Here is an 18,808-nt window from a genome sequence, read left to right as displayed (position 1 = left end):
GAAAGTAGTAGTTTCTAGGTGGGAACTGCAGCAGGTGGTAGAGCCCCCCCCCACCCCCTTTTTTTAAGTAAACTCTTTGGGGCTTGAACTCAACCCTGAGATCAATAGTCACATGCTCTACGGACTGAGCCAGCCAGGTGCCCCAAAGGTGGTAAACTTTTAAGAGGGGGGAAGGAAGGAACTGAAGGAGGGAGAGTGGGAGAGAGGGAAGGAGGGAGGGAAAGAGAGAGGGAAATGGGAGATTGCTAGTTGGTTGGTTGGTTAGTTAGTTGGTTTGTTTGTTTGGCAGTGGGGATAAATTCTGGGTCCGAAGGACATTTAAGAACAACTGGTCTGTGGATCATTTCTGAATGGAATGGAGACAAATGCTTCCCTTTCCTCCTGATGGAGGAATTCTTTCCATAAGTAAATGATGTTGGAGAAAGCAGCCTCTTTTGCTGTTGTAGTTATCCTTCAGGCCAAAATATTTTGCATTTGAAATAGCCATTATTTTTCCCTTTTCCTACTTTTCCTACCTTTTTCTGCTTCAAAGCAAATGGAAACTTTTCTTTATTTCTCAGATCAAGTCTTTTGGAATTGTGTTTGCCTGAACCACAAGATAAGATTTCTTCCTCCACCTCCTCTGTGTTTGTGGCTCAGGAGCCTGTTCTACCCTGTTGTGGCTGTAAGAAGGCAAAACATTCTACTGACCACAGCATCTCCTCTGGATCATTAAGCAACAACTCCAGCCTGTCACACTTTCCTGTCTTTTCTGAAGAAACAACCTGGCAACTCCGGAGCCATAGTTTACCTATTTTACCCAAGAAACAGCCTTCTGTGTTCAGGAGCCAAGGCACATTGCTGCCTACTTTTAGGCTCTCAGAGTTTGGGAAATCAAAACTTTTTCAGAATTTGGCAGCACTTTCACCCTTAGGATCTCAAAGTTCTTTTATCAACTCTGTTCTTGATTCCCCAGCTCTCTGCCACCAAGAGAAAACAAAGAATGGAAGGAGGAGCAAGAGTCATTTGACATGGGATCATGGGCCAAATTCTGGCTCCAGGGAGAGACCACGATTCTCAGGGTGGGCTCCAATCCGTCTCTCTCCTTTGGCTAGGTGGGAGTTAGAGGGACATATGGCTTGGAAGGTTTGTACTTTGAGGGAACAAACAGTACCTCTGCCTGTGAGGGAATCATGGGCAATGCTGAATTATTTAATCGATGCACAAGGAGGAGTCCCTGAACCAGAGAAACCTCAAATCCAGGTATCTATGCCCATTCATCAAAGCAGTAAACAAAGTATCAACAATAAATCCCCAAACTGTCCATCATTTCAGCTCCATGTGAATATTGGAGTGGAATCTGGATTAAAGAGAACAGAAACAAAAATTTCACAGTCACTTATCCCAGGTAAGCAGTCACAACCAGGGGATGGCCCCCAAATTCTTGAATCCAGGCCCTTAGTTACATCACTGGGCACTCCACCTCCCAAAAGTTTAGGAGTTGACATAAATCAAGAGGAAACCACTTTACTGCAGAAGGAGCCAAAACATGTCCTAGAGCTTAGTATAGAGCATAGAGTCATAGGCCTTCCAGAAAAAAGGATACAGCAGCATAAGACCCAAGTGACTAATGTGGAATTGACCCCAAGGCTACCATACCAAGTTACAGATAACATAAAGGTAACTCCATTGGCATTACTTCAAGTCATGGATTCGATGGGGATGATCCCAGAATCACATTCAGAAGTGATAGAATCTGTGGGTTTGTTCCCACAGCCACCAGATGAAGTTGGGAAACCAATGGAAACCATGAAAAAAGTGAGAGTAAGCCCCAAGCCATCATATCAAGTCACTAAATCAGTGGAGGTAATACCAAGTCCTCAGCATCAAGCTATGGAATCAAAGATGACCTCAAGACCACAGAATCAAGTCACAGACAATGTGAAGGTAACTCCTATGGTATTGCTTCAAGTCACGGATTCTATGGGGATGATTAAAAAATCACATCCACATATCACAGAATCAGTGGGAATAACCCCAAGAACACAATATCAAGCCATGAAGTCAGCAGAAATAAACACATCACTAGACCATCAAGTCATACCACCAGGAAAGATGAGTCCAAAGGCAAAACATGCAGTTGTAGAAACTGTGGAAGTGACTGAAGGGCCACAGCATGAAGTTACTGAATCAGTGGACATAACCTCAAAGCCACAAAGTCAAGTCATAGAACTGTTGAAGTTTCTTCCAGAGCCCATATGTCAAAAAACAAGATCATTGGAAATGATCTCCAGTCCATCTCATCAAGTTATGGATTACATGAAAGTAACTCCAGTGGCACTATTACAAGCTATGGATTTCATGGGGATAATTCCACCAGCACAGCCACATGTTGTAGAATCTGGAGATTCGCAGTCTCAAATCGCAAATTTGACCCCAGGAGCAACTCAGCCAAATGGTTTGACTTCTAGCTCTCCTACTACTATTGGTCCACCTGAGGTTGTAGAATATGTGGGTTTACCCTCAGAGCCATCACCTAAAGTCAAAGAATCAGTAGGGATAGTTCCAATGTCATCACATCAATCCATACATTCTCTAAAGGTAACTCCAATAACACCGGGGTCACCAATTGGAATGATCATAGCACCACAGTCACAAGCTGTAGAAACTCAGGATTTGACCTCAAGGCCAATATCTCAAGTCAAGGAACCTCTTGAGTTGACTCCTGGTTCATGGATTCAAGCGCTAGACCCTGTGGGGATGACTCCACAACCATATCACGAAGGCACAGAAACTATGGCATTAATCCCAGGGCCACCTCATCAAGTCATGGAATCTTCAAGGTTGACTCCACGGCTTCAAACCCTAGAATCTTCAGAGGTGAGCCCAAGGCAAAGCCATCAAATTACAGAAAATATGGGGTTGGCCTCTGACACATGGCTACAAATGAAGAAATCTGTAGAGTTAACACCATCACATCATCAAATAATGGAATCTTTAGGGACAGTCCCAAGGTCGCCGGGTCAAAGTACAGCATCTAAGGGAGTGAGCCAAAAGCCACTGCATCAAGTCACAGAATCTACAGCAAAGACTACTGCATCACTACTTCCAAGTGTAGAGTATTTGGGGGTGCAGCCAATGCCACAACTTAAGGTTGTGGATTCTGTGAAGTTATCCTCAGGATTGCAAAATGCAAAATCTGAGAAACTGACCTTGGGACCAAGAATGCAAAATATAAAATCTATAGATATAACCACAGGTTTAGTCCCACAAGTGGTAAACTATGGAGAGCTGATCCCAACTGTGAATTCTATAGAATTGGTCCCAGAACTTCAACAGCAGACTGTAAAATCTGATGAGTTGGCCCCCATTCCACAGACGAAAAGTAGGAATTCTGTGCAGGTAGCCCCAGGGTCTCAGCTTCAAGGTGTGCAATCTATTCATTTAACCCTAGGAACACAACAACAAAGTGGAAAATCCACTGAGTTAGCCCCAGCACCACAGTTGCAAAATGGGAAATTGAAAGATTTGACCTCCAGTTCACAGTTGCAAGGTCTGGAATATGTTCATTTGGCCCTACCACCAGAGTTTCCAGATATAAAAGGTGTGGAGTTGACCCTAAGACAATTACAGAAAGATAGGAAATCTGTGGATTTGGCCCCCAAACCATGGTTACAAGATAAAAGATCTGAGGAGATAGTCCCGGTACTATTGCTTAAAGATGTGAAAATTCCTCAAATGGTAGAATGTAGAAGGTTGATTCCTGAAACACAGGTAGAAGATATGAAATATGAGGAACCAATCTCAGGGGCACACATTCAAGCAGTAAAATCTGTAGAGTTGAGCCTCAAGCCAAATCATCAAGCCACAGAACCTGAAGGATCTACCCCATGGCATCAACCTTTAGAATCTTTAGGAATGATTGTACAGCCAAGATATCCAGGAACAGAAGCAGAGTTGACTTCTGACAATTGTCACTACAGGAAAGAATCTGTGGAGTTGAAACAGTCATCTTTAGGAAATACTCCAGGACCATTGAGTCAAACTTCAGGATCTATTCAGATGAACTCAGTGCCATTACAAGGTACCCATGAGACAATGCTCCAGGGTGTAAAAGCCTTGGAGACTCCAGTGTCTCAACACTTAATACAAGAATCTCCAGAGTTGGTATCAGGATCAGAGATGCAAGGTATGAACCCACAAATATTGAACCCAGAGTCCCAAGGTATGAAGTTTGTTCATTTGAATCTAGGACCATATTCAGAATTTACGAACTATAAGGAGTTGATCTCAGAACCACAATTTCAAAGTATGAAATATGTCCCATTGACCCCAGAACCACAGCCCAACAGTACAAAACCTGAGGAGTTGACTCTAGGTCCATTAATGCATGGTAATAAATTTGTGGATATAACTGCACCACTGGAAGAATCTAGGAGGTTAATTCCTGACACACACTTACATGAAGAATCAAGGAAACTGACCATGGAACCACATTTACAAGCAATTAAATCTGTGGGTCCAACTTCCAGACCATGGCATCAAGACACAGTATCTACAGAGTTAGCTTCTGAGATCTGGCCACAAGAGGAGGAATCAGTGAAGTTAATCCCACAGCAAGTCATGGAAACTGCTGAGATGATGGCCAGGCCACATTTTAAAAAAATTTCAGAGATGACTCCAGGGCCAGGCTATCAAGACACAGAAGCCATGAGGCTGACTTCTGAGGCATTAACACAAAAACCAACAGGTCAAGTTATAGAATCTGCAGGAATGACTCTAAAACCACATCTTCAAGTTACTGAGTCTTCAGAGATACCTGTAAGGTCAGAAAAGACAGAAACTATGGGGTTGGCATCGTTTCAAGTTGAAAACACCCAAGAGACAATGCCATATTTTAAAAAAGGATCTCTGGAATTTACTTTAGGACCAGGGATGCAATATGAGAAATCAGAGCCACCACTACAAAATTTGAAATCTGTGAAGTTAACCCCTGAGTCATCCCCATTAGTGGTAGGATCTAAACAATTTATCACAGGACCAAAACCACATGTTATGGAGTTGACCCCAGGGCCACAGCTCCAGGGAGTAAAGTCTATGCAGTTGGATCCAGAGCCACAATTACAAGACATGAAATATGTTAATTTAATCCAACAGCCAGCTACTACTGGAGTGGTAGAATTTGAGGAGCTGGTACAAGAACCAGTACTACAAAGTGTAGTATCAGAGGAATTGACTAAGGGGGCCCAGCCTCAAGGTGTGAAATTGACCCTAGGGCCACACTTGCAAAGTGTCAGATTTTCAGAGTTATTCCAAGGGCCACTTCTTCAAGGAGAAAAACCTATAGATTTAATTTCAGGGTCTCCACATCATGGTATGAAATGTGATGAACTGACCCCTGGTTCCCCAGTGCAAGAAATCAAATTATCTATCCCAGGACCAAAGCATCAAAATGTTATACCCATAAAATTGACTTCAAAACCACAAACTCCAGGTGTGAAATTTGTGGAACAAAACTCAGGACCATGCTTGCAAGATGTCAAGTTTTCTGATTTGACCTCAGAACCAAAGCGTCAAGGTTTCAAACATTTGCAGTGTATACCAGGAACACAGCTTCAAGATATGAAGTCTACAGGATTTGTAACAGAATCATCTTTGCAGTCAAGCCAAAGACCCTTGGGTGAAAATACAGAATCTCTTCTGTCTACTGAAGGACTACAGTTTCCTAGCATGAAATCCAATGAATTAACCTCAGAACTACAGTTGCAAGGTGTGAAATCTCAGGAACTAAACCTAGGGCCAAGGCAGCAAGAGGTCAAATTTTCTGAATTGACTTCAGGGCCAAAGCTTCAAGGTGTCAAATTTGGGAAGCAAACCCCAGGATCTAAGTTTCATGGTGTGAATTCTGTGGAGAAGACTCCAGAGTTAGGGTTTCAAGATTCTAAATTAGCAAAGATGTCACCAGGGCTGCAGGGTATAAAACAAGTGGGGCTTAACCCAGGGCCATGGCTACAAGATGTCAAATTTTGTGATCTGATATCAGGAACTCAACCTCACGGAGTGAAATCTTCAGAGTTAAACTTGGGACCACAACTACAATGTGTGAATTTTTTTGAGTTGACCCCAAAGCCAAAGATACAAGGAGTAAGATCTATGAGGTTCACCCCACAACCTGGAAAGCAAGTGGTCACGCCTGAGATGTTAGTACCAGAGACACTATTTCAAGGTGTAAAACATTTAGTGATAGACCAAATGTCAAGCTTTGAAGGTAACATTTCTTATAAATTTGTCTCAGAGCCACAGAAACGATATGCAAAACCTATGGAGTTGACTCCCGGGTCACAGTTGCCAAGTGTGAAATATTCTGAGTTGACTAGAAGACCAGAGTTACAAGGTATAAAATCTCCTAAATTGATCCAAGGACCACAGTTGCAAGATATAAAACCTGTGGAGTGGACCCCAATCTCAAAGCTTCGAGGTTTAAAATCTAAGGCACTAATCCCAGAACCACAGCTGGAAGATAGGAAATCTGAGGAGTTAACCCCAGGGCTGCATTTGGGAGGTATGAAATCTGTGCAAACACCAAAGCCACAAATGGGAGATGTCAAGTCTATGGTGTTAACCCCCGGGCCACAGGTGGAAGGTGTGAAACCAATGGAGCTGATCCCAGGCTCAAAACTTCAAGGTTTAAAATCTGAGTTGTTAATCTCAGAGTCAGAGCTGAAAGATATGAAGTCTGTGGCCTTAAAAGGTATGGAATCCATGTTGCTAACCTCCAGTCCACAGCTGGAAGGTGAGAAATCTGTGGAGATAACCTCAGGGGCTGAAATAGAAGATGTCAAATCTGTGAAAGATACCGCAAATAACAAGCTTCAAGGTGAGAAATCTGAGTTGACTATGCATGCAAAAACTCAAGAATTCAAAACTGTGGAGTTGGTCCCAAGAACACAGCTGCAAGATGTGAAAACTGTGGAATTGAAATTTGGGCCAAAGATGCAAGGTGAGAAATCTGTGTCTTTTGCACAAGGGCCATTGCTCCAAGGATCTGAACTGCAAGTTGTGAAACCTGAGGAATTGACTTTAGAGCCACAAACGCAAGATAAGGAACTTGTCGAGAGTACCCCATGTTTAAAGTATCAAAGTTTAAAATCTGTAGAGGAAACTCCAGATTTAGTGCTGCAATGTATAAAATCTGGGAAGTCGATCCCAAGGCCAAAGAAGCAGGAAGTAAAATCTGTGAATGTGACCAGAAGACCAAAGTTTCAAGGAGTAAAATCTGTGGATTTAGCCCCAAGGCAACAATTTCAAGGGATGGCACTTATGAATTTAACTTCTGGGCCAGAACGGCGTGGCGAGATATCTGTACTCTCACCAGAGCAGCAATGTATGAATTCAGAGCAATTGAAGAGAGGGTCTAAGTCAGAAGGTGAGATGTCTTTGGAATTAATTCCAGGGCTAAAATTTAAAGATGGAAAATTAGTAGACTTCAATTTTGAGTTACAGTTTGAAGGTATGAAACCATGTGAACTGACTCCAGAATCAAATATCCAAGGTTTAAAACCTAAAGAGTTTAAACCTGAACCACAGTTGCAAAGCATAGTATCTCCTGAGTTGATCCCAGGACCTCAACTGCACCAAGTGAAACACTCAGCATCAGCTTCAGAGCCACAACTCTGTGTAAAAACTGTTGAGTTAAAGCAAGAGCAACTGCTTGAAAGTATGAGATGTATTCAGTGGATACCAGGACCTAAGTTCCAAGCTGTGAAATCTGTAGATTTAAATCTTGGGTCACGATCTCAAGGTGCTAAATCCGGAGGGTTGAAATCTTCAGTACAGTTAAGAGATGTGAAGTCATCTGAATTGACTTTCGGGACAAAAACTCAAGGTGCAACATATGCAGATGTCAACCTTGGGCCACAGGTGCAGAATGTGAAAACTCCTGAGTTGTTCCCAGGACCACAGCTGCAAAAAGGGAAGACTTTGGCATCAACCTCAGAGCCACAGCTTCAAGATATAAAAACTATTGAGTTTAAACAAGAGCCACAGCTAGAAAGTATGAGATGTGTTCAGTGGATACCAGGACCTGAATTCCAAGCTGTGAAGTCTGTAGAGTTAAATCTTGGATTACAGTCTCAAGGTGTCAAGTCTGTAGAGTTGAAACCTTTAATACAGTTAAGAGATACAAAGTCATCTGCATTGACTCCAAGGCCAAAGCTCCAAGATACACCATCTTTAGCATCACTCCAGGAACATCAGCCTCAAGGTTTCGATTTGAAACCTTTTCTACAGGTTAGAAGTATGAAATCATGTGACCTGACATCAAGATCAAAGCTCTGTGGTATAAAATCTATGACACTGAAATCTAGGCTTTCCTTGCATGATAGGAAATCTACTAAATTGACTGCAGGACCAAAGCTTCAAGAAGTGAAACCCTTAAAGTCATCCCCAGGAGCACAACCTCAAGGTGTCAAGTCTCTAGTGCTTACACAAGAGCCACAGCTTCCCGAGGTGAAATCTGGGGTATTAAGCCAAGGGTCACAATTACAAAGTGATAAAACTATAGAGTTGAACTCTCCACTACACTTGAAAAGTAGGAAGTCATCTGAATTGACTCTTCAGACAAAACTTCAAGGTGTGAAATCTGAGAATTTCAACTCTGGGTTACAGTGGCAAGGTCTAAAATCTTCTAAGTTGTCACCTGGGATAAAGTCCCACGATATGACATTTACTGAATTAAATCCAAGTTCACAATTGGAAGGTACAACATTTTCTAAACTGACTGTAGGGACAGAAATTCAAGGTACCAAATCTACAGATTTCAACCATGGACCATTGTTACAAGGTGTGAATTCTTCTGAAGGGACCTCAAAGACAAAACTTCAAAATGTAAAACATAAAGAAAGCAGCCCCAGTCCCCAGGTGCAAGTTGTGAAATCTTCTGACCTGATCCTGGGATCAAAGCTTCAAAATGTGAAATTGGTGTTCAACCCTGAGCCACAATTTCAAGGAGTGAATTGTTCTAAGTTACTCTCAGAAACAAAGTTTCAAGATGTGGAATCTGCAAAGTTCAAACCTGGGTCACAGTTGAGTGGTGTGAAATCTTCTGAATTGATACTAGGGACAAAGCTTCAAAAAGTGGAATCAGTGGATTTCAAGTCAGGCCCACAGTTTCAAGATACGAAATCTTCTAGGTTGATCATGGGTGTAAAGCTTCCAGATGTAAAATCTACGAATTCCAGGTCTGGGCCACAGTTGCAGGATGTGAAATCTCGGGTGATCACAAGGGAAAATCTTCAAGGAGTGAAATCTGTAGAATTGAAACCTAGTTCAAAGTTACAAGGTGAGAACTCTTCTGATATGACCCTGGGGAGGAAGTTTTCAGGTGTGAAATCCAGCCCAAAGTTACAAGATATAAAATGTTCAGAGCTGATTATGGGTATAAAGCTTCGAGATATAAAATCTACAGGGTCCAATTCTAGATCACACTTTCAAGGTATGAAATCTTCTGAAATGATCCCAGAGTCAAAGCTTCAAGAAGTGAAATCCTTTGGGTTCAACCATGGTCCAAAGCTACAAGGTGGGAAATCTGATTTAACCCAGAAGAGGAAGCTTCAAGGAGTGAAATCTGTGGAGTTCAACCCTAGACCACAGAGACGAGGTGAGAAATCTGATTTGACGCTAGAGTGGAGGCTTCAAGATTTGAAATCTGTTGAGTTAAAACCTGTTCCACAGTTACAAGGTGTGACATCTTCTGAGTTAACACCAGAAACAAAGCTTCAAAGTGGAGGATCTGTGGAATTCATCACCAGGCCCACGTGGCAAGATACGAAATCTCTTGAATTGAATCTAGGTACAAAGGTACAAGATGTGAAATCTTTGGGGTTCAAGTCAGCCCTACAGTTACAAAATAGGAAATTGTCTATGTTGACACCAGGGGCACACTTTCAAGGTATGAAATCTGTGGAATTCAACCCTGGGGCAAAGTTGCAAGGTGCAAAATCTCCTGAGTCCATAAAGCTTCAAATAGTGAAAACTACAGAAGTCAATCATGACCCAGAATTTCGGGTTGCAAACCCCTCTGAGTTAGCCTTGGAATCAAAGATTCACAGTGTGGTATCTTCTGAGTTCAGTGCTGGGAAGCAGTGGCAAGAAGAGAAATCATATAAGTTGAACCCACGGCCAGAGCTTCAAAGTGTAAAATTTATGGTATACAATCCTGGACCACATTTGCAACATAGAAAATCTTCAGAATTATGCAAAGGGACACAGATTCAAGATGTGAAATCTATGGAATTCAATCCTGAGCAACAGTTGCAAGATGTGAAATCTTCTGAGCTGTGCCAGGGAACAAGTGTTCAAGGTATGCAGTCTTTCCAGTTCAATCCTGGGCCACAGTTACAAGTGATAAAATCTGAGTTGTGCAAAGACATGAAGCTTCCATATGAGCAATTTCCGGAATTCAATCATGAGCCTAAATTACAAGGTGGGAAATGCTCTGAGTTGAATCCAGGGCCACAGCTTCAGTGTATAAATGTTATGGCATTCAACACGGGGCCTCAATTGAAAGGTGTAAAATCTTTTGAGTTGAATCCTGGGCCAGAGCTTCAAGGTATAAAATCTAAGTTGTTCTGCCTTGGGCCACATTTGCAAGGTATGAATTCGTCTGCATTTATTTCAAAACCAAACCTTCAGTGTGTAAATGCTGTTGGATGCAACCCTGAGTCACACTTGCAAGGTGTAAACTCTTCTGAATTAACTTCAGTTTCAAAACTTCAAAGTAGGAAGTCTTCTGAGTTGAATTCAGGGACAGAGTTTCCAAGGGAGACATCTGTAGTGGTCAACCCTGGAATACGTTTGCAAGATTTGAAATCTGAACTGATTCCAGGGCCAAAGTTTCTAGGTGTAGCACCTATGGGATGCAACCCTGGGCCACAGATGAACTGTATAAATCCTTCTGAGTTGAATCCAGAGCCAAAATTACAATGTGTAAATTCTATGGGGTGCAAACTGGGGCCACCTTTGCAAAGTGTACCATCTTTTGAGTTGACTTCAGGGACAAAATGTCAAGGTATGGGATCTGAGGTGAATCCAGGGACCAAGAGTCACAGTGAGACATCTGTGGTGTTCAACCCTGAACCACATTTGCAATGTTTGAAATCTGAATTGATTCCCGGGCCAAAGTTTCTAGGTGTAGCACCTATGGGATGCAAACCTGGGCCACAGATGAACTGTGTAAATTCTTCTGAGTTGAATCCAGAGGCAAAATTACAATGTGTAAACGCTGTGGAGTACAAATTTGAGCCACCTTTGCAAGGTATACAATCCTTTGGGTTGACTTCAGAGATAAAATGTCAAGGTATGGGATCTTTTGATTTGAATCTGGGGTCAGAATTTCAAGGTATAAAATCTGTTTTGTTCAACCCTGTGCAACATTTACAAAATATGAAATGTGAATTGACTCCAGGGACAAAGTTTCCAGGTGTAACATCACAGGAGTTCAACTGTGGCCCACAGCTGCAAGGTGTGAATTCTTCTGATTTGAATTCAGGGTCAGAATTTCAGTGCATGAATTCTGTAAAGTTTAATCCAGGGCCACAGATGCAAAGCACAAAACCCTCTGAATTGAATCCTGGGTTAGAATCTCAAGGTACAAAATCTATTCTGTTCAACCCTGGACAATATTTGCAAGGTATAAAATCTTCTGAGTTAATACCAGGGGCAAAGTTTCCAGAAATCCAGTTTTGGGAGAATCACTGTGGGTCACAGCAACAAGTTGTGCAGTCAGTGTTCACTGTAGGCTCTCCGTTAAATGGTATGAAATCTGTCTTATTTTTACCAGAGCCATTGCTTGAAGATGTAAAATCTATGAAGATGAGCAAGGAGCCATTGCTTTGTGGTGCAAATTCTGTGAAATGGATTTCAGGCTCTGAGCTGCAGGACTTGAAATGTGAGATGTTTGCACGAGAGCCATGTTTTAAAATAATGAAATCTGTGGATTTAAATTCAGGGCCACATCCTCAAGGTATGAATTCTGAGGAGTTGCCCTCACACCTCAGGCAGCATAATGTGAGATCCGTGGTGTTTTCACCGCATTTTCAAGATGTGAAATCTTTGAAGTCAAACCCATTGCCACAGCCTCAAAGTGCTAATTCTTTAGGGTTGTCATCATGCCTCAGGTCACCATGTGTTAATTCTGAGGTCTTTGCACCAGAGTCATGTTTTCAAGATGTCAAATCTGTAGAGTTGACACCAGGGTCCCAACAGCAAGGTATGAATTGCCAAGAGTTGACTTCAGGATGGCAAGGTATGAAATCAGTGGTGTTGGCACCAGAGCCAGTTAAGAAGTTCATACCAGGACCGATGTTGGCTAGTGTTAAATTTTCAAGTTTGTCTCCAGAATCACAGCAACAAGGTGAGAAATCTTTGGAGTTTACTCCAGAACCAAAGTTGCAAAGTATAAAACATGTGAAATTGTCTTCAGCATCTCTGCAACAAGATATAAAACCTGTAGAGTTACCACCAGGGTCACTGCTTCAAAGAACAAAATCTGAGGAGCTAACTCCAAAAAGAAGGTATCCAATCACAAACTCCTCTGAGATAATCCCTAGGCCAGAGCATCAGTTTGTAGAACATGTGGAGATGATCCCAACGCCAATTCATCAGGTCCCTAAATCTGTGAGTTTGATTTCAATACCAATTTATCACATCACAGAATCTTCAGCAATGGCACAAAGGTTGGCACACCAAGGCAAAGAAACCATAGAAAAATCTGTAGGGTTGACCCCAAAGCCAACAAGTAAAGCCATGGAATCTTCAGGATTCCTCCTTCATCAGCCTCTAGGGCTAGATCTCCAAGTACCAGAATCTGTTGATGTGACTCCAGTGCTAAGAAATCGAGGCTCTAAATCCTTAGAATTAACCCTAAAGGAAAGCTACCAAATCCCAAAAACTCTGGAGTTGCTCTCTCAGTCACAGACTCAAGTTAAGGATTTGGAGGAATTACATACAAGGCTACTGCAGCAAGTTGTAGGATCTGAAGAGATGACCCCAGAGCCCAAGCATCACACTACAGAAACTATGGGATTGACCTCCAAGGCAAGGCCAAAAAGGAAGGAATTCCTTGGAATGACCCCAAAGCCAATACGTAAAACCACTGGATATGCAGAGAGATTTCCAAGGCCCTATCCTCAAGCACTAGAACTTGTGGAGGTGATCTCTGAGAAAAGGCTGCAAAGGGAAGACTCTGAAGCATTGATTACACAGTCATTACATCATGTCCCAGGGTCTTCAGAGATGACACCAGGACTAGGATATCAAGTTCCTGAATCTATGGGTTTAACTTCTAAGCAACGGCTTCAAAGGGAGGAATCTTTAGAGTTGCCCCCAAAGCCGACAGATCAAGTTGCAGGATGTGCAGAATCTGTAAAGCTCATACCTGAGACATGGCAGCAAGGGGATGGATCAGTGGGATTATCATTGTCACAGAATCAAAGGATGAAATATTCAGAGATAGGTCCAGGACTACAAGGTCGAATTTCAGAATATATGAGGATTAGTCCAAAGCTGCCAGATCAGGTCACAGAATCTACAAAGACACAGCTTCACGTTGCTCAAGGGGTAACCCCGGTAGTTCCCCAAAAAGTTATTGACTATGTGAAAGTGACTTCTGGGCCACCACCTCAAGTTGTGAAATCTGTAGCATTAACACCAGGGCCAATCTCTCAAATGGTAGACTGTCTTGAGTTGACTCCAAAACTGCAAGATGTGAGATCTTCTGAGTTTACCTCAGGGCTATGGTTCCAGAATGTGAAATCTAAGAAATTAGCCACAGAGCCAACACACCAAATTTTGGAAACAATGAAGTTGACAGGGTTTCAAATCGTAAAGACTGTGTTAATCCCAGGGCCACCACTTCAAATTGTAAAATCTGAGGAATTAGCACCAGGACCAATTCCTCAGGTTGTAGAACCAATAGGAGTAGCCTTAGGGTCAGCGATTGAAGCACTGGATTGTTTGGATTTATTCCCAAGGCCACAGCTTCAAGAAATGGTAGAACCTGTAGAATTAACTCCAAGGCCAAATACTAAAGTGAAATCTGCAGAATTACTCTCACAGCCAACATCTCCATTTGAGAAACCTACAATGTTCACTCGTGAACAAGGGCTTCAGGCCATGAAATCAGTAGGGACAACAATAGGGTCTTCTCAAATCAGGGAATCTGAGGATTTGAATCTAGGACAGGTATATCAGATTAGGGAATCTGAGGATTTTACATCAAGAGAGGAGTTACAAATAGATAATTATATCTCTAGATTTCTGTACAACTCTTCAAACTCACTTATCTCAAGCTCTGCCGAAACATCTGAATTAGGAAGCCTTTGGGATTTTGAGCTGCCGGAAGTATCAAGGACTTTGGATGTAAAAAACCTTGGGACAGATATTTTGGAGCCTGAAGAGTCCTTTATAGACTCTACTATGATACGGTCTTCAACCCTTACCTCGTCCCTTCATAATCAACCGTCTGATAAAATAACTAACATTGTAGAAACCCCACATTTTGAGATCCCAGGAGTGGGTGTCATATCTAAGGAGAGGACTAATAAGAAGCAGGTGGAAGAGCTAGAGAACTTACTCCACGACCTATCCCAACATCCACCACAAAGCTGGAGATCACCATCTAGGACGTTTCAGTCAGGATCGGGAACTCAAAGAGGCCTTACCTGGTCTGTCCTGGGGAGACAACAGAATGTCTGGGAGAATCACTCCTGGAGACAGCGACTACCTAGAAAATATCTTTCCAATATGCTAACGCTGGGGAATGTCTTGGGAGCCACTATGAAAAGGAAGCTCTATTCTCGAACATCTTTAACAGAGAGAGCCACTGCAGATGTCTGTCAGTCTATTCAGAATTTATTTGGGGTTCCAGCTGAACTGATGCAATTTTCCCAGAGTTTGCTAGAGAAGGGTCGAGGTACCATCTCTCAGCCTTCAGTGGTCAAAAACTACATTCAAAGACATACTTCATGTCATGATCATGAGCAAAGAATGGCCTTAAAGATGTGGACACGTGGTTCCATGTCCTCTATAATACAGCAATACTCTGGGACTAGAATGAGAATAAATAAAGTAAATTCAAAGCTCAATGATACATCCAAGGAAGTCATTCAGCCCATTCCTGCTTCATGTACAGGGGGCCAGCCTCCTGCCCCAGTAAAGTTAGAGTCCTCCTTCGATATAGTTTTCACTAGGAAAGATTCTGTTCCAGTGGGAGAGAGTGAGAACTCACAGAGTTATTCACAGACAAGGATTTTTGAATCCCAACACTCTCTCAAGCCAAGTTTTCTTCCCCAGGCCAAAACTGACTTCTCAGAACAGTTCCAGCTGTTACAAGATCTGCAGCTAAAAATAGCAGCAAAACTGTTAAGGAGTCAAATACCCCCAAATGTTCCTCCACCTCTAACTTCAGGTCTGGTTTTAAAATACCCTATCTGCCTACAATGTGGCCGATGTGCAGGATTTAGTTGCTGTCATAAATTACAGGGTACTCTTGGGCCTTACCTTCTTATTTATCCACAGCTCCACCTTGTAAGCACTCCTAAAGGCCATGGAGAGATTAGGTTGCATCTTGGCTTTAGGCTGCGAACTGGGAAAAGACCCCAAGTTTCAAAGTATCACAGAAGAGACAGACCCATCACACCAAGGAGTCCTATGTCACCATCACTAAGGAAAGCTAATGTCTACACTCGAGCTTCCAAGAGTCCTACTTCTACGATAGATTTCCAGTCTGGATCTTCCCAGGCTCCTGCTTCTCCTGTACAAGTGCACATCAGGCGAAGGCAGTATAGGAGCCCTGACCTAGTAGGAAAGACAGAAATTAGAGACTCTGGGCAATATGAATTTACTCAAGTTCACTCTTTACCAGATAGTGACTCTGAAGATGTTCAGGATGAAAAATGGGCTAAAAGGAGAACCCAAAAGACCCATGATTCAAAATATCCAATGAAAGGAACCAGAGGAGGCAGAACACAAAATGCAGAGTTCTACACAAATGGTAGAGCCATGACACAGAGTCCTTCTAGGGAATTACCAGCCCAGTTTACAAGGAAGAGGAATGGAGCATCTCAGACAATGACTGCCTCGTTGAAAAGACAACCTAAGAAATCCTCCCAACCCAAATTCATTCAACTGCTTTTTCAAGGCCTAAAGCAAGCATTCCAGATGGCACACAGAATTATGGCTTTTGTTGGGCAGAAGCCTGAGGACAGATCAAGGCCAGACCATTTGTGGTCAAGCAAAAACCAGCATCCAAAACGAAAAGCCAGAGACTATTACTTATCAAGAGATATCAAAAGTGACGGGATGCCAGTTGTCAAGCTAAAGCCAACAGACCTAACCACTAAGCAGGAGAGCACATTAAGGGAAGAAACAGAGCAACTCAGATCAGTTCAACAACCAAAATGGGATAGCTCTTTCAAACCTAGACATACCCAACTGCCCAAGCGCATAGTTTCCCAAAGAAGTACCACTTTCAAAACCACTTCAAGCAGACAGTCTATGGGTGTTGTTCAAAATGACAGTAGCAGCAGAGCTAAGAAAAACTTTGGCAGAAGTGAAATCTCCATCCAGGAGTCCAAGAACTCCAAATCGGGAACCAGAGTTCAGGACCGAGGGAGAATTCTACAAGATTCACTTAAGAGAAACTCACACAGTCACCTTAAAGAGAAACTGACACCCAAGAAACGAAACCACAAAAGCTTCTTAAGGCAGAGAACCCCATGTAATTCCTCTGAAAGGAGCCATGGTAGTCCCTCTCAGAGGAGCCATCACAGTCTCTCTCAAAGGGGCCACCAAAGTCCCTCTGAAAGGAGATGTCGTAGCCCTTCTGAGAGGAGCCATCGAAGTCCTTCTCAGAGAAGTCATCACAGTCTCTCCGGAAGGAGCCGTCAAAGTCCCTCTGAGAGGAGCCACCGAAGTCCTTCTCAGAGGAGCCATCGCAGTCTCTCCGGAAGGAGCCGTCAAAGTCCCTCTGAGAGGAGCAACCGAAGTCCTTCTCAGAGGAGCCATCGCAGTATTTCCAGAAGGAGCCGTCAAAGTCCCTCTGAGAGGAGCCACCGAAGTCCTTCTCAGAGGAGCCATCACAGTATTTCCAGAAGGAGCCATCAAAGTCCCTCTGAGAGGAACCGCCGAAGTCCTTCTCAGAGGAGCCATCACAGTATTTCCAGAAGGAGCCGTCAAAGTCCCTCTGAGAGGATCCACCGAAGTCCTTCTCAGAGGAGCCATCGCAGTCTCTCCAGAAGGAGCCGTCAAAGTCCCTCTGAGAGGAGCCGCCGAAGTCCTTCTCAGAGGAGCCATCGCAGTATCTCCAGAAGGAGCCATCAAAGTCCCTCTGAGAGGAGCCGCCGAAGTCCTTCTCAGAGGAGCCATCACAGTATCTCCAGAAGGAGCCATCAAAGTCCCTCTGAGAGGAACCGCCGAAGTCCTTCTCAGAGGAGCCATCGCAGTATTTCCAGAAGGAGCCATCAAAGTCCCTCTGAGAGGATCCACCGAAGTCCTTCTCAGAGGAGCCATCGCAGTCTCTCCGGAAGGAGCCGTCAAAGTCCCTCTGAGAGGAGCCACCGAAGTCCTTCTCAGAGGAGCCATCACGGTCTCTCCGGAAGGAGCCGTCAAAGTCCCTCTGAGAGGAGCCACCGAAGTCCTTCTCCGAGGAGCCATCACAGTCTCTCCGGAAGGAGCCGTCAAAGTCCCTCTGAGAGGAGCCACCGAAGTCCTTCTCCGAGGAGCCATCACAGTCTCTCTGGAAGGAGCCGTCAAAGTCCCTCTGAGAGGAGCCACCGAAGTCCTTCTCAGAAGAGCCATCGCGGTCTCTCCGGAAGGAGCCGTCAAAGTCCCTCTGAGAGGAGCCACCGAAGTCCTTCTCAGAGGAGCCATCACAGTCTCTCTGGAAGGAGCCACCGAAGTCCTTCTCAGAGGAGCCATCACAGTATCTCCAGAAGGAGCCATCAGAGTCCCTCTGAGAGGATCCATCGAAGTCCTTCTCAGAGGAGCCATCTCGGTCTCTCTGGAAGGAGACATCAGAGTCCCTCTGAGAGGAGATGTCGCAGTCCTTCTGAGAGGAGATGTCGCAGTCCCTTTCAGAAAATTCATCGCAGTGCCTTAGGGAGGAGAGGACACAGCCCTTTTGGGAGAAGACAGCACAGACCCCCTGTGAGGGGTGGTCGCGGTTCCTCAGAGAGAACTCACTGCAGTTCCTCTGAGAGGAGCAGACACAGTCACTCTGGACAGAGCAAACACAGTCATTTTAAGAGGGGTCAACACAGTTGGTCTGAGAAAACCCATCACGGTCCCCCTAAGGAGAGACTCAAGCGCAGCTACCCTAGGGAGAGGCTCAGACATAGTGTGTCTAAAGATTTCAAGGGCTACTCAAACACACAAAATACCCCAAAGCTGGGCAAGTTTAGAGTCCTGAAGCTAGCAGATGAGAAGAGATCCGCCCCCCTTATTCACTGACTGGCTCAAGTCTTCACCAAGCTGCCCTTTCCTGGCTTCTTTCCTGCTAAGCCACTGCCTCCAATACCTGCGCCCTCAGCAAAGAGCGTCTATGCCACTCTTCCTGGGGGAGGGAGGGCGGGAATGGGTCTGTAATTTCTCTAAGATAAATAAAGGGGCAATAATTGATCTCCATCCAGAAACACCACTCGTCGTGCTGGGTGGGGAATGGAGGGTGGAGGGATATTTGGTGTCGCGCAAAAGGATGGAACGACAGGAAGGGGTTCTGAGGCCGTGTTGAGGTCCAAACCCCACCTACAGCCTCCTGGGGCGGGGTCCCAGA

At 43.9% G+C, this 18,808-nt stretch overlaps 1 protein-coding gene across 3 annotated transcripts in view; it reads left to right on the top strand.

Annotated features, from left to right (window-relative positions):
* The window catches only part of CA3H2orf16 (chromosome A3 C2orf16 homolog), a 32,045-nt gene extending 13,391 nt beyond the window's left edge, over window positions 1-18,654 (top strand). For all 3 annotated transcript variants that reach the window (XM_042982276.1, XM_042982275.1, XM_042982277.1), the window contains one exon: window positions 561-18,654. In XM_042982276.1, coding sequence (XP_042838210.1) covers window positions 561-18,486 — 17,926 coding nt within the window. In that variant the 3' untranslated portion in view covers window positions 18,487-18,654. The remainder of the gene's footprint in view (window positions 1-560) is intronic.
* Window positions 18,655-18,808: the final 154 nt, after the last annotated feature.

This window comes from Panthera tigris, chromosome A3, assembly GCF_018350195.1.
Source record: "Panthera tigris isolate Pti1 chromosome A3, P.tigris_Pti1_mat1.1, whole genome shotgun sequence".
Lineage (NCBI taxonomy): Eukaryota > Metazoa > Chordata > Mammalia > Carnivora > Felidae > Panthera > Panthera tigris.
Note: the sequence above shows the minus strand (reverse complement) of the source record. Positions and strands in the feature narration are given on the sequence as shown.